This window comes from Chenopodium album, chromosome 7 (assembly GCF_948465745.1).
Source record: "Chenopodium album chromosome 7, dcCheAlbu1.1, whole genome shotgun sequence".
Classification (NCBI taxonomy): domain Eukaryota; kingdom Viridiplantae; phylum Streptophyta; class Magnoliopsida; order Caryophyllales; family Amaranthaceae; genus Chenopodium; species Chenopodium album.
In genome coordinates, this window is record NC_137840.1 from 74,367,423 (window position 1) to 74,383,263 (window position 15,841).

At 34.9% G+C, this 15,841-nt stretch overlaps 3 protein-coding genes across 3 annotated transcripts; 1 reads left to right on the forward strand and 2 right to left on the reverse strand.

Annotated features, from left to right (window-relative positions):
• Positions 1-1,019: 1,019 nt before the first annotated feature.
• LOC145638538 (AUGMIN subunit 7-like) lies at positions 1,020-7,281 on the reverse strand. Its single transcript, XM_081689521.1, has 10 exons — positions 7,101-7,281; positions 6,833-6,979; positions 5,889-5,974; positions 5,142-5,203; positions 4,374-4,465; positions 4,077-4,202; positions 3,553-3,643; positions 3,248-3,355; positions 1,867-1,965; positions 1,020-1,476 (listed from the first exon to the last, which is right to left on the reverse strand). Exons 2-10 carry the CDS (start codon positions 6,964-6,966, stop codon positions 1,282-1,284), a joined length of 993 nt encoding a protein of 330 aa, XP_081545647.1. The 5' UTR covers positions 6,967-6,979; positions 7,101-7,281; the 3' UTR covers positions 1,020-1,281.
• A 692-nt stretch (positions 7,282-7,973) lies between these two features.
• On the forward strand, positions 7,974-9,288 carry LOC145640667 (DNA sliding clamp PCNA-like). Its single transcript, XM_081691906.1, has 4 exons — positions 7,974-8,298; positions 8,490-8,555; positions 8,900-8,970; positions 9,067-9,288. Exons 1-4 carry the CDS (start codon positions 7,974-7,976, stop codon positions 9,286-9,288), a joined length of 684 nt encoding a protein of 227 aa, XP_081548032.1.
• Positions 9,289-11,146: 1,858 nt separating this feature from the next.
• LOC145638539 (acetyl-coenzyme A carboxylase carboxyl transferase subunit alpha, chloroplastic-like) lies at positions 11,147-14,711 on the reverse strand. The gene is made up of 10 exons (XM_081689522.1): positions 14,202-14,711; positions 14,021-14,095; positions 13,762-13,869; positions 13,515-13,675; positions 13,310-13,424; positions 13,065-13,219; positions 12,918-12,969; positions 12,748-12,816; positions 12,506-12,583; positions 11,147-12,426 (listed from the first exon to the last, which is right to left on the reverse strand). Exons 1-10 carry the CDS (start codon positions 14,562-14,564, stop codon positions 11,425-11,427), a joined length of 2,178 nt encoding a protein of 725 aa, XP_081545648.1. The 5' UTR covers positions 14,565-14,711; the 3' UTR covers positions 11,147-11,424.
• Between the last annotated feature and the right edge of the window lie 1,130 nt (positions 14,712-15,841).

Sequence of the window (15,841 nt, forward strand, 5' to 3'; positions counted from 1 at the left end):
TTGATTTTATTATTCAGAAAAATGGGTGTGTATATTTTAATTTGGCCTTTTGAGGTCTCAGAAAGTGAGAATTGAGAAGGAGATATTTTTATTTTATTGCTAAAAAGGTTGATAAGGTGACGTGTTTAATTAGGCTTTTTTATGTTTTTTTTCTTACGTTATTTTTCATTATTGGTTTCAAAGCTTTTGTTTTCACTAATTCGTCGACATATGGAGTGTAACCAAATTGAGTAAGATCCGATTCTCATGAATATTCCATTGCTTACCATTTACACATAACTACTTGTCTAAACTTGTCATTATACTCTGTATTAACACTAAATAGATGTTGATGGGGCAGGTTAGAGGTGGAGGATGATACTTTCACACCCACCTAGAAATCTACGGTCATTTCTGCCCCATTTTTCATGACGGATATAATACCTACATTTATTCTCATTCCAATAGATACAAGCTTAAATTCATCATCGCTTCATTAACCAACTTAGATATCCATATCCCCTTGAAAAACTTGATAAACCAATAATAATAGTTCCCTCATTTCTTATTATTTACAACTTTGGGAAGGGTACGCAAAAATTGTTAAGAGATGTTTAAGAAAACAAAAGGCATGTCAAATGTCATTAATAAGTTAATCAAATCCAAATCCTCCATATTCTACAGTATCACCACTAGCAGTCTAGCACCCACCCAGAGTATTTTGAGAAGGGTTTATTTCATTTGCAACTAGACGAAAATAATAATAAGAAGAAGAAGAATTATTTCGTTAACTTGAATAAAGAAAATAATTAAAAGGCTCATGTGTATTATATGAATTAAGACTTATCATATCATGTGAAATTGTACCTTTATCATATGCTAAGTATCTTCGCTAATTTTCGTTCATCTCTTACATAGAAAGAATGTGTGGAGGTAATTTTCATTCATCTTAGCACATCATGTGAAATTGACAATCAAATTGTGAATGAATTCAGACTTAACATTCCCTTATTATTGCTCCACAAGTGTGCTAAGTCAGCTTATACATGAAGGTAATCAACACAACAAAATCAGGTTAGTTTTACATTAGACAATGTCAAGCCATAACTTTCTTCCGAATATCAATATACAAGAATTTTGAACAAGATACATTTTGATTTAACAAAAAAAATTAGATAACACTACAATATCGTGATGGCAACATGTTACGGATCAGAAAGTAGTTGCAATTGCTACCATACCACCTGTGGCCTGAACACTCAAAAACAACCCTACACACTGTACAAAACAATGATCTTGAGGCTATGAAGTTAATTCACCCCGTTCACGAGCAATAGAGGCTGAAAGTATACCAAGATCTCGATTCAACAGTGTAAGAGATGTTTCACACTCTGATATAATTCTCACAACAGAGGAAGGCTCACCACCAACTGTCTCAGATGACCCAGCCTTCACCGCGTCATGTGAATCTCGAAGGTTCCTCAAATTTCCCAGGAACTGTATATATCAATACCAAAGCAGTCAGTGCCAACCGAGTCACCGAGACTAGCTAAAACAAAGTATCTAAAATTCACGTAATCATAATTCAAAGCCTTCAAACAGCTTCCACACAATCGTCACACACTTGTTAAATTCTGACCAAAGTGTCCCTATATTAACTAGTTTTTACCATTTTTGAACTAATACACCCCCACCCACCTTCAAAATTCCCCAAATCCAAACAAGCAATAAAAAAGAAAACTAAGAGAAATACAGGCGTTATAGCTGTTCAGAGCAGAATCAACAGCTTCTGCTCCGAATATTCAGATTTGTTAACAAGGAAGAGTTAGAAATGCATCCTCCAAATGAGGAAATGCAATTTTTAAATTCCAACAAGGAATACAGTACCTTCAACAGCATTTTATAGGCCTCCAGTAACCTATTTGCTGCAGGACCAAACCCATGAAGCTGAGGTACTTCCATCATGTGCGTCCACGGACGTATCTCCTATAAAGCACAAATTTCGAAAAACCAACAAAAACAGAATAGATTTGTTAGCATTATCCAACAGAAAAGCAATATTCTGGTTAGCTCAATAAAGAAAAGTTAAAATATGAGCCAACAAATTGCACAAGTGCAAAACAATATTGTTTATACCACTATTCAATGCTCGTCATGGAATGTAGTAAGAGATACTTCCTCCGTTTCTATTTAGTTGACGCGTTTGATTTAGGTACATATATTAAGGAGAGGAGAGAGAGTGACAGAGAATGATAAAACAGGTGGGGTTAGCTTGTGAATGCAAGGTAAAAAACTTACCCCAAAAGGAAACGTGTCAACTAGTCAACTAAAAAAAAAACTTCCTATAAAGGAATACGTGTCAACTAAAAAGAAACGGAGGTAGTACATAACATCAATAAGAGTGTGTTTGGATTGAAGGAAATGGAGGGAAAAGAAGGGAAGGGATATGAAGGGAGAGAGTATCTTCCATTTGGATATCAAATTAGGGATCAAGGGAATAGGAGGGAAGAGACATGGAGGAGTTAAATACTAAGAAAATAATCCCTCCAACAACGAAGAGATTTGGAAGGAAAACTCTCCATTCTTCCTTCACCTTCCTCTCCCTCCCCCCCCCCCCCCCTTCTTCTTTTCCTTCCCTTACCTTTACCCAAACAAGCTGTAAATGAAAGTTTTCCTATGACAATTTTTAAATCATCCACACCGACCACACATCACACTATCACAGTCCCTGTGAACTAATGGTTTTGGACATAACCCTTCCCCCACCCTTTCCAGCTCCATTCATATGCAAATCTTGGAAATCTAATCCTTCCACCCCAGATTAGTCGTCTAAAATGAGAGTATTATATAATAAACTAGAAACGTGAGAACTAAGTTCAGACAAAGGTGATAGTTCTAAAGGAAAATGACAGCATCACAGTGGAAGACATTCAAGGAGCTCATGTGATGAGGAGTGAGATAAATAAATTAAAAAAAAAAGTTAAAGAACTATGTGATGAGGAGAAAGGTTAAGAGAAAATCACATGCAACTAAGGTGACTTTACAATCATATTGAAGTTTCCTCAAAAGAAAAGTGTTGCAAATAAGAAGCAGAAGTTTAATTTTGGATCAAAGACATAAAATAGGCCCGGTTAGCATTTTGCATGTTGAAGCATGCTGCAAATCTCTCAAAATCATAGACTCATCACTAGATTGACTTAATTCTTGAAGATATCATTTGACAGCCATCGTATAAATAAAAGCAAAAAGAAGTCAAAATAATTATAACCTTTGTGTAAATCACATTGAAGGATCTGGCTGTTTCCAAAAACGACTCCAAATGAGAACGTAGCTTTGTTTCTACTTCTGCATAATCTTCATCTGGATTATAAGCATGCTGAAACCAAACATAGAAAGATATATAAGTAAGAAGAGGCTGTAGCAATGAGTTACACATACCACAAGCTTTCATTGTTAACACAATCCTTAAACCAGCTGTATCATATAGCAATGATGATGCAATGAGGTCCCAAAAGCCCCATCAGCAGTAGCTTTCATTTTCAGTGACTTCAATTTTCTAAAAAAGCAACAGACCTTTGATGCCAAATCATCAACATTTTGTTGGAGGGTCGAGAATTTTTTTGACAACTCTGACAGCTTGGACTCCAGATCAGCGATGTCTGGCCTGCGAGTGACATAGAAAGAGAAAGTATACTAAGAGAAAGTAGTTACAAGCATACTAAGAGAAAGTATCTTCCACTAAGGACCAAAAAACCATGGATTAAACAACATGAACATGATTATGTGACATAGAAAGATAGAACAATTCAACATTAATTAAACTATTCTTGGCAGCCAAAATCCATCCAGCTCTAATCTTCAAGGTTATTATCACTAGAATCAATCAATCCATCTGCATAAACTTTTGAACTCAAAAACTACGCAAAACATCAATATTCACGGAAGACTACTTTGTTATACCAGGGCCTTTCAGTGCATGAAATTTAAATTAACAAAGGCTACTTATTAGTGCAGAAGTCCTCTCCTGACATGTAATCCCTTGCTCGGAGTATATCTTTTTTTAACTAGGATATGAATGCACAGAAGAAATGTCTTACAAGGGATAAATGGATTGAATCTGCACATCTGCAGGAAACAACTTGCACTCTTCCGAGAAAATCTGTGCCTGCTTTTCTGCAATGGCATCAATTAGCTGTATGTCCTTGGTAACCTGCTCATCAACACTGCAGATTTTGAAAGCATACTCGTAAGAGAAAACAGAATGAAGGAAGAAGGAACTGACAATACATTCTTAAACCATGGCTGAGAATCTGAGATCATTGCCCTAGTTATATCTCTTAGTAGCACAAAGTTAATAAAGTAAGCTAAGACAAGTTATCTAGTAACGTTGCTACCTCCAGTCGGGGTTATCAGCATAGATGCTGGCCTCAACAAGGTCTACAATGAGTCTAAGCATTTCTGTGCGGTCTTCATAGCTTCCACGTCCCTGGTTGAAAAAAAATGTTCATTTAAGCATATGAATGATTAATCATCGATCCAAGGTTTTTCAGAATTATAAGTTTATAACCAATAATTCTAAGACAACTAGCCAGGCTAAACCTACAAAGCAAGTAATATTTTTCCAGTAGTCACTAGGTCCACTACATCCAAAAATAAAACACACAATAAAACAGAGTAAAAGTTGCATTCATTTTACGTGTCTACATTGGTGTTGCATCCAGACTTCTGCACAACTGCAGTGCATAATAGTTATACCCGCAATGTGATGTTAAGAGTTATAGGCACAAGCATAAATACAAGCCAAGAAGACACATGAGCAAGAAGCAGTAAGCATCCCTCTCCCAAACAAAGGCAAGAAGGTTGAGAGAAAAGACAATGAAGAAGCCAGGCCAGTCAAATGAATATCCGGGAAAAGAAATAATGGAAAGAATTATGAAACTAAAGAAAAACTTGGGTTGTTAACTTCTGATAAATAATAGATACTGCATGATACATTTAACTTATGGTGGTCAGCCTTATCTACACGAATGAGACATAGAAGTTGCAATTATATTGAAACAGAATGATAAGAGATAAATTAAAATTCGACCTGAGAGTATGAATTACAGCAGAAGAAATTCCAGAGCTCACAAAGACTATTGTCAGGAATTAAATTAACTTACTTGAATGACCTCTGTATCCACAATGGTTGTGATGCCAAGAAACTTAGCGATTTCTGCCAAGTCTGTGATATGAGAAGTTCAAGTTAAATTCAATGATACTGAACCACTATTTACAATCAATGCCCAGCTTGTATGTAATGCACATAAATACAGTTCGTGAAGAAACAGCTGGAAACAGTGACAGAATTGATACGAAGAGAAAATATAGTAAAAGAAACAACTTAAACCATGATGAAAGAACAAAATACGAAGACACAATGCAGTTTTCCTAGTTAAGTTGTAAAAGTTCAGCAGCACATGTCTTTCAAATTAGAGCATAAAAGAGAAAGGTTCCAAATTTGGAATCAGTCAATTGTGGTCTGATTGGAAGACTTAAAGGCAACAAAAGCCCAATGCATACAAAGTTGTCATTCAAACCAGTTGGATGCTGTTAAAGCTTAGGTTTTTTATCAAAATAAAGTACGGCTCCGTCAGAACACTCTGCAAAGATGTCCTGATCCCAAATTTGAATGATGAAAGTAGAAAGAAAAGTCATGTCTAAAGAAAAATAGATGGCTCCTTTATGGTGTAAGAACAGTTATTGGAAATGACTTAAAACAACTTATGCACAAATGACTTAAGCGAAAGTTGGAAGTCCACCACACATTTTCAGCATTGTTATAGACATAGGGATCCTACACAAAGTTTTGAGAAAAATAGCACCCTAAAAAATTTGATATAATACAGATAAAGATCAATGAAACATACACTGAATGCGAGAAGTCTCTTCATCACGGTCTACACCATCTCCTTGCAGATTTTGCTGAGAGAAGGGAGACTTATCGCCCAACAGCCTATAGACAAATAAAGGCAAAGAGTTTTAATAAGATTCTGTGTTACAAGATTGAGGGAAGACAAAAAAAATTCTGCAGTTAATGAAAGCCTCTTCCAAAAGGAACCAGCATGCGGCAACAGTTGCCTCGAATGAAGACTAGTAATTATCTGCAAACCCCATATAGTTGGAACACAAACTATAGCAATCAGCAAAGAAGTGAGGGAAAAAAAAAAAAAAAAAAAAAACAATCCCCAATTGGCTAACAGTGATAGTTCCAACATTTTGCAAAATTCTACCACCAGTTTCATTTCTAGTGATCCCTTTCCCTTAAACCAGATCCCACTTCAATAAACATCAAATAACACCTCTAACCATTACCAATACTATTCAAAGAAACTTTCAACTCGGAACAGTGATCACTTTGAGTTATGACCCAAAGTGATTGACCAGCACGGCAGGTCTACACCCATAACATCTAAACTACTAATCTTCCACTCTTAAGGCATTTGAATGAATTGACAAGTGATACATGCTAAAATTCACTTCACCCAAATTAAAACAAACTCAAATCACTCCCAGGCTTCTAACACAGTTTAAATATGGAGTTGGACACATAAATCAAACATTTCTTTCATACATTACCCTCAAATGCAATACCGTCATTAACTGGCAACAACAACAACAACGACAACGACAACGAAAATAACAACAGTAACAATAATAACAATGTCAAAGCCTTAATACCGATAAGACGGGTTCAGCTACACGATCAACAACAAAGATCCTCTTCCTCCATTCATTTCCATCAAATGTTATATAACAAAGCAATTTTCCAAAATTAGGTACTAAAAACAATAGTGAAGAGCAGAAATAGAACCTGAAGAACAGCCACTCAAGAAGAGCGTAACGCTCCATTCCAGCAAACAGCAAAGACTGAGCAGGAGCATTAGCTCTTGGATAATTCAACATTGTCAATTTCTTCTGTATCTCCTCCATCTGCTTCGCCGCCATCGCACCAATTTCCCTACAATTAACATGAAATGCGACAAATTCAACATAAATCTGGAAATTTTCAAGCCCAATTTTTGAAAAATTAACAATAAAATGATAGAAACACATTGCTGATGATTTGTGATAAGTATTACCTCTGAATTGCGGAAATTTGTTGCCGGAAATTACAGTGGATCGCTTATTATTTATTCAAATGGGGGAGATTTCGAAATTAGGGTTTAGGATTAATCGGAAATCAGCCGAAAAGGAGCGTCGGAGATAGTGGCCGGCGTGATTTGCCGGCGATGAATTCAAATTTGTAGGATGAACTGAGACTCTTTGGACTACTCGCCTTGTTTTAAGGCCCATTTACATATGAGCTTCTTTTTTGTTGGGCTATCGATATAAAAAATAGTTTTTTTTTTTTTCCTTTCTTAATTTCTAAATTATAATAAATAAATAAATAAATAAAATAAAAATAAAAATAAAAATAAAAAAATTATAACAATTCAAATTGCATCAAGTGGAATTTTGTTACTCCCTTTGTCTCAATATAATTGCCACATTTAAATATAAGTAAGATAAATACTTATAATAATTCAAATTGCATTAAGTAGAATTCTGTTATTCCTTTTGTCTCAGAATAATTGACACATTTAAATATAAGTATAATAAATATAAATACAGATATAAATATATGATGCATTTAACATAACATATTTTTTTTTAAAAAAAAGACACATTCATATAAATGCTACATCTTCTCACCAAAGAAATATATATGCTACATCTAATTTCCAAGAATGCAATATTGTTACTATATTTAACATTTGATTGATTCAACTAAAACTTCCCTTGTATTCCTCAACCTTTTCAAAATCACAAAAGTTATAAAGACATGCATCATATAGGATCACCACCACATTTTTTTAATTAACCTACTAAATTGATCACAAACTTCCTCAACAAAGTAACAAGAACTATCTAGTCACACAATCACCTCATCATCAACAAAAATAATATCAACCATGTTGAGAATCAAGATACAAGAAGGATGGATACTAAAAAGAGTTTTAGCAGTTGTTGCAAACATAGGTCCTAAAGCCTTGATAGAGACCTTACCAACCGGGTTATTATTCCGGGTCAAAAACCCGGCCCACGACGTATCAACCATACTAAGGGTTAACACCACGGCGTTTCATCACTACTCTTGTGATGGAGCTCATGTCTTGAAAGTGAATCTCCAACAATTTAGCTCCATCGTAAACTCGGCAACTGAAGATGAAACCATTACCATAACTCGATCTTATGATTCTCCCAACCTTGTTTCTTTTGTATTTGTCAATAATCAAAGTATGTGCAAGGTACCTTTTTTTCCTTCTTAAGGCATTTTTATTATTTGATATTTCATCGCCTCTAAAAGTTCTTGTTTTAATTTTTTTTTGTAACTAGAGAACTTTTAGGGACAGATAGAGTACATACAAGAATTTATGTTACGATCTAAAAACAGTTTTGTGTCTAATAACATGTATGTGTATGTGTAGATAGTGAGGACAGCAGAAACATAGGAATAAATGTTGCAGAAGTGAAGAAAGATCACTGGAGTGCAGGTGACGAATCAATGCATGAATTCAAAGTGTGCATTAGGTGCAAAGATCTAGTACGTATAATGGAACATTCCAAATTGACCAAGGAAGCCAGTAAGAAAGCTTTTCACGATTCCTAATTATATATACTCGTGTTAACTTAAATTATACGTACTATGAACAACATATGTCCCCAATACTAAAGAATAAGGTTGTGACACATACAGACAATCAATAAATTACTGTAAATCCGTCTTAGACATCCAAATTTTCCCATTCTCGATTTTGGCTTTGGCAACGCTAGTTTGTTCCATGATCTTGTCTTATCCTTTGTTTGCTAATTCTTGAACATATATGCACTTGAGCAGTAACAATTACTATGATGGGAAACATGGTCACTCTACATTCAGGCTATGAGACCCTCAATCTCAAGGAAGAGGTACGTAAATATATTCGAGTTTGTTACAATATAAAGTTTCGAATTAATTAATTTTATGCTTTAAGGCTAATAATCATATATTTGGGGTTAGTGCAGCATCAGGAATGCATAATTGAGAATGTACCAGCAGGAACAATGCACCATTTACAACTACATGTGAATAGGCTGGACTCTTTTCTGTTAGCCTCACGTATAACAGCCATTGTATGGATACATGACTCGAATTCACGGTCTCCTATTCGCCCCTTCTTGGAGTTTCCCCTTGGAGATTTAGGCAGACTCCTTATATTCTTGCCTCAACCCTTTATCATATCCTGATAAAATTGAACACTCTTACATTATTTGCTGTGTATGGAATGGTAGGAAATGTCTCCATCTCCTCTTAGACCGATTATACGAAGGCATAGACAAAGATCTTTGAATGAATTATTGTATGAAGCATTTATTATAAATCACAAGATAATACACATTGTGTTTAACTAAACAAAGTACAAATATTGTATGATAAAACAGAAAAACTAAATGAAGGTTATAACAAGATTGTACTACTATAATATAAAAGGATCACGGATGTAAAACAGTAGCCTAGAATATCGACCAAATAAGAACTCTAGCATGGTTGGATCCTTAATTCTGCTATATGAGTCTTTTATGTAGACAACATCTGCAATGCAGGAAGCCGAAATGATTGATTTCGCCAAACCACAGGGCAATCTTAGCTCATACATCATGCTTTTTGGTGCATTTTCGATCTTGAATTCAGCTATTTCCTACAAATACATGAATAGAACATCTATCAATACAAAGTACATACAACATTGCTATAGTAAGGCACAAAATAAGCGCGAATATTGATTTAGCCCAAGTGTGGCAGCACATTACAACATGCCACAGTACTAATGTATTGAAATTTTAGCAATTGTGAAACTTGGAAATTTAATTTGATACCTGCATAGTATGTTTGACAATAGTCTCGGATCCGGAAGCCAATCTAAGACATGTGCTGGTTACAGAAATAAGAACTGTAACACATTTTAGCAATCATATAATATGAAATTAATGGACCGAAAATTAGAAATAATGCTTACTGGATGTTTTGAAATGTGCTGAATTCATTGCAATTTCTTTGAGCAAATTAGAACTTATTGCCACCCTAAATTCATGAATTGGCTCATAATGAAAAGGTTCTGCATGTACTTCTATAACTTCCAGTGTCATTATCTTGATTTCATTTCCTGTAATTAAACAAGTAAATTCTCATAAATCAAAGAAATACTAATATCTTTGAAATTTTTAGCAGATAATTTGATTAAACTGGTGATTTTTTGTGCTAATTTTCGAAGAAATTTTGATAAAGAAACATAATTTATTAAATTTATTAATTAGGTATCCAAATTCAGAAAATTTGTCAGAACTTTTTTTTAACAAAAACAGAGGAATAATACAAATTCCATGAAATTTCTCTGAAATTAAAAAAACCCATCTCGTAAAATCAAAATAAAAAACGTTTAAATGAAGAGAAATTCATCAAGAACATGAATTTGATCTTAAATGGAAAAATCAAGAAAGAGAGGAATCAATAGAAGTACTTGAATTATGAATTTGAAAGTCAAGACTAGTGATGGGAGACTTGTCTTCGGAGTAGATCACAATAGAAAATCCGTCATCATCGACAGCAATGTCGCCAAGAAAATCGTCGATAGGAGCGAGTTTAGTATTGACAATGAAGGGTCTAGAGATATGATAATGATGAAAAAATTTAGAAGAAAGATGAAGCAATGATAATACATTGGAAGTTTTATGGGTAGTATGAAAGAGGGTGAATTTTTCGGAGAATTCGATGTGCGTAGTATTGGAGATGTTTGAGATTGCTGCTATCATTTGTCTGAACTTCATTGCTGTTGTTATTCTAAGCTTCAACATTCTTGTTTAGAAATGAGAAGAAACAAAAAAAGGCGGGAAAGTTAGTTTAGACTATTTGTAACCGTTAGTTCCCTTTTATATGTGATGGGTTTGCTATTGCCTGTCTGTTTGCACTATATAAATAGAAAGTTTTAACATATCTTTAGTCATTAGTCAACGCATAACTTTGACCTTTTTTCTTTTTTTTTTTTTTGGTAAAATGATCAATATATATATTTGATATAAATTGTAAAATTTTAATATTTGGGGAAATACAAGTATACTTGAGACATGTTTAACATATTTACATATTACACTTTAAAATTGAATGTACTAGAAAAAACTTGATCAAAGCGAAACAAGTATTAAAAAACGGGGAGAGTATCTCTTTATCTTACAGGAATGTAGTATATTGTTGGACATTGGTTGTCCTATAATCCAATATTATCCTTGAACTGTCCAAAATATGCTTATTTCAATCTTAGCTATGAAAAGCTTTGATATGTATTTATATACAATCTCAAAGGGTTAAGAACTGTACTCGAAATACGATTATGATCTTCCATTTTCAGCACCGAGCTTACCTAGCAGAACTACCTCTGTAGGAGACACCAGATCATCTTTCAGATTATCTATTTTCCCTTTCAGAAATTCAGCTTTCATAACAGCAGCAATTTTCGCCTTTATCTCATCCTGTAGTCTTGTTACCTTTTCCAAGCTTGAGTTTTCTGAAATCTCTGCCTTCAGTTCCTCTATTTTTTCCCTAAGGCCTGCCTTGTCTATAGCCTTTTCGATTTCTGCATTCATATCATTGTTCAGCACTGAAGGCTTCTTGTTCAAATCATAACGCGAACTTCTTTCACCTCTCTTTGTCGTACCAACAATCTTTAAGTCAGATGACTTCAAGACCTCTTCGAGCTCTTTTTTAGTATTCTCTACATCTACTACTATTTCCTTATCTATTTCTTTGCCTTGCAGTAATTTCTCTTCAGCAGATTTTAGTAGCAACAACTTCTCCTTTACCTTTATTGGTACTTTTTGATTGATCTCCGCTTTTATCCTGTCACCTTTTTTCTTGATCTCTATGAGCCTGTTTAGCATTTCAAATTTAGCTAGCTTCTCTTTTAGCCCCATATATTCACCTGGTTTCGACAATTTAAGCTTAAATTCCTGCATTAGTCTATCTGCTTTATCTCTAAGAGTAAGGCTCAAAAGCGGGTTTGAGGAGTTAGCTAAATCTAACTTGAGTGATTCGAGTTCCCCTTGTAAGCCCATGGATATGAAGGCCTTTGTGATCTCTTTGTCAACATCCTCCTGTATCTTTTCCAAAGCTTGGTTTGTTTGCTCATTGGATCCTTTCGCTTCTAGAATCATCTTCTTGAAGTTCTGAACTTCAGTCTCTATATCAGCAGATGCTGCCATATTAATATCTGAAGGTTTCATCTTCCATTTCTTCTTTGGATCAATCGCGATGCCTTCTTGAAACTGACCAATATGACGGTACTTAAGCATACGATGTTGAAGCAACTCTTCTTTACTCATCCTACCTAGTTCCTGGAATAAATGCAGCATCAGCAGATAGATAGAAGTTGGTGAATTATATCATCATAGTTAACACATCATAAAGGCTTACCTCCATGGCCTGTAAAATGGCGGTCTTTATCTGCTGAGATGTCCATAAAGGATCAGAATGTGCTCCTCCAAGCGGCTCCTGTAACAAAGCAAGATTAAACACAACTGATTTGCTGAACTGGAAAATTCCGGTACAGATTAAGGCTAAATTTAGAGCCAATGAAAGAAGTTTCACACAACAATGGTTTTTAGCAGAAATTGTGGTCTGATACCAGGCAGAAATTTGTGAATTCAGACACTTACAGGAATGATAGCATCAGCAATTTTTAGCCTGATGTGTTCTTGAGCTGTTATCCTCAGTTTTTCAGCAGCCTTTTCATGTAAAAGAACGATTCTGTTGCAGTTAATAAGGCTGCATGCATGTATTCTACGAAAGCTTATTAAACAACATTGCAAGAGTAAAATTCATATACCTTTGGGGCTGCTTTGGATGAGTTCCATAATATTGCAGCGCATGCTTCAGGACTGTCAACACAGCAATGATAAGGTATTGTATGAGTATTACGCGATTTATAAAAACATTAGGGAAATCATATAAAGACCATAACCTCAAAGAATACCTAGCAACATAGCAAACAGAGTTCTCAAGCATCAAAAATTTGTTGCAGAAGCCGATAGCCACAGCTCCTCCAGAACCACCTTCACCAGTTACAATTGTGATGATAGGAACTCGCAGTCCAAACATGGACCATACATTTCGAGCTATTGCTTCACCCTGCATTCAGTGAGACAAATCATTTCATCCTCATATTATCACATCTTAAGTCGAAATAAACTTAAAACATACTAGTAGTTGTCTACTCACTTGACCAAGTTCCTCAGATTTGAGATCAGCATAAGCTCCTGGTGAGTCAATAAGTGTAATAATGGGAAAACCATGATGGTCTGCATACTTCATCATGCGCAAAGCCTTCCTGTACCTGTTAAAAGGTCACTCATACTGTCAAAAATAAAACAGAATTCACTAAAATTTCCCTCAGAAGTTAGTTTGTCAGTTCATAATTATATACCCATGAGGAGTTGGCATAGCAAAGTTTCGATAAATGTTTTCCTTTGTGTTTCTTCCCTTCTGATGGCCGATGAACAGATAACTTCTACCATCGATGCTCCCTATACCAGTTACGATAGCTGGATCATCATAGCCTGCACGATCTCCATGGAGTTCCACCCACTAAAACATGTATGAAAAGAGAAGAACATGATCCTTAGATATTCTTAATTGAAATTAAATATAATCATTAATAACAACTAAATTACCTTCTCTGTGATGTTCAGAATATGATCAAGGACAGTTGGCCTGTTGGGATGTCTAGCCATGTCTAAACGTTGAATCGGTGTCAATTTGGTGTACAGATCTTTAATAGCCTAACAATGATGAATTAGCACATCAGATGATCGAAAACAAAGGAACGTTCCTACAATCCTACTTAGTACAGCTATGAATATTACAGTAATGCCTAAAATTTACTGCTAACATCAAACAAAGCAACCAAAAGATGCAGGGCACCAAAAAAACCTGTTGATATTTGAGCTCCAAAGCACTAATTTGATCACTGTAATCTAGACCAGTTTCATCTGCCATTCGACGAACCTGCAAGTAAGAGATGATCACTTTTCAAAGGATAAACAACATTTTTCGACTGATGCACAAGGAAAACTCATGTAAGATTCAGTAATGCACCAAGAAAGTCACTGACCTCGATGATCTTCTGCTCGAGATCAACCAATGGTTTCTCAAATGAAAGTGTCACAAGTTTTGGTTTATCTTCCAAAGGCTTAAAGTGAGAGAGGTATCTCAAATGCCCACTCGATAAATTAGGATCGATGTCATCTGGCCATGGGTAGTCATGCTTCTTCCCTTTCTTAAGTTTAGCAATAATGTTCATCTTTTTTCTGCTGTTCTTATAGTTAGAGCATTCTAAGGGCCTTAATACACACATATTTATGTTCATGACTTTACCTTCAAGAAAATCATTAGCAAGAAGAACCTTCTTACCATTGCCAAAACATGACTTCGACATATTAGCACAATGTCCTGCTGCTAGGGAAATGGTGGCCATTTTGATAATGTTGTGGACCTACATTGAAGAGGGGTACAAGATCAAATTTTGCTACTAAAACTAAGCAAAAAAAAAAGTGTACTAGTCAATTGTTATATTATACACCGGGGAGCATTAGACAATCCACGGAAAATATAACATGACATAAGTTTGAAAATAATTCGCACATTATGGATTGTATATGTTTCACATCAAAAGTGAAATTCTCTTGTATAACAAGACATGATACTACATGAACAAAATATGTTACATAGGATACAAAAGTTAACACTTGAAAATATGTACACATTTGTAAAAAAACTCAATGACGTGAGTTGAGTGATATACCAAAAATTGTGGGAAATTGTGTGATATAAAATGATTGATTCAGTGAACTGAAAATCATGAGAAATCAGGTTTTTTTTTAAAAAAAAAAGGTTGGTTATTTATGTAGTAAAAAGTTTGAAATTTAGAAGAATAAATAGAAGAGAGTGAGTTAAAGCAGAAGATGAGCAGTTGAAGAATGGTTTACGATTTACATGTTGTTGGCCTGTACTGGGGTCTGCATACTTGCCAACGGGCAACTGTTTTAAGACTTTTAACTCGTTATTAAATTTTTGTTAACCAATCATAATCACGTCTCGTTGTTAGTGTTTGAAATACATGATTAGTGTTTGTTAAGATTAAGACTTAAGAATATTAATGTTTCATGACTTTCATCCAAAAAAATATTTTACTCTTTAGTATTTCTTAAGGCTGAATAAGTTTTAATGCACCCAAGAGCATGTTGTCACGTGTTGACAATTTTTCCCATGTCACTACACTGCAAGTTCTAAATGAAGCAACCTCCCTATGTTTGTGTGATTTACTGATACATGTGTTTGTAATGTAAGTTAGTATCACTGCGTGTTATTTCCTCTATTTATTAGCTTGTTGTGCATAAGGGAAGACTGCCTGGATCAAGCCTTGAGGATTTGGGCGTCGCACAAGCAATTTGCGCTCATTCCATGACAACATGTCTAATAAATGAACAGATTGTGCATGCAATCGTACATATGGAGTTGTCAACATCTGCATCAATGAAGTTCGTTTTCTAAACACGCAATATGACTAGTTTGTTAAACATGCATGATTTACTCCAAGTCTCCAATGTCACCATATCTGGCCCAATTCCATTATGTGAATAATTATAGTTAGCTTTAATAGTGCTAAGTTATTAATTAACGAAACAAGTTCATAATAACTCACCCTCGAACAAGTAATAATGCGTGTTGTTAGCCTTAAACATAGCTCAACCT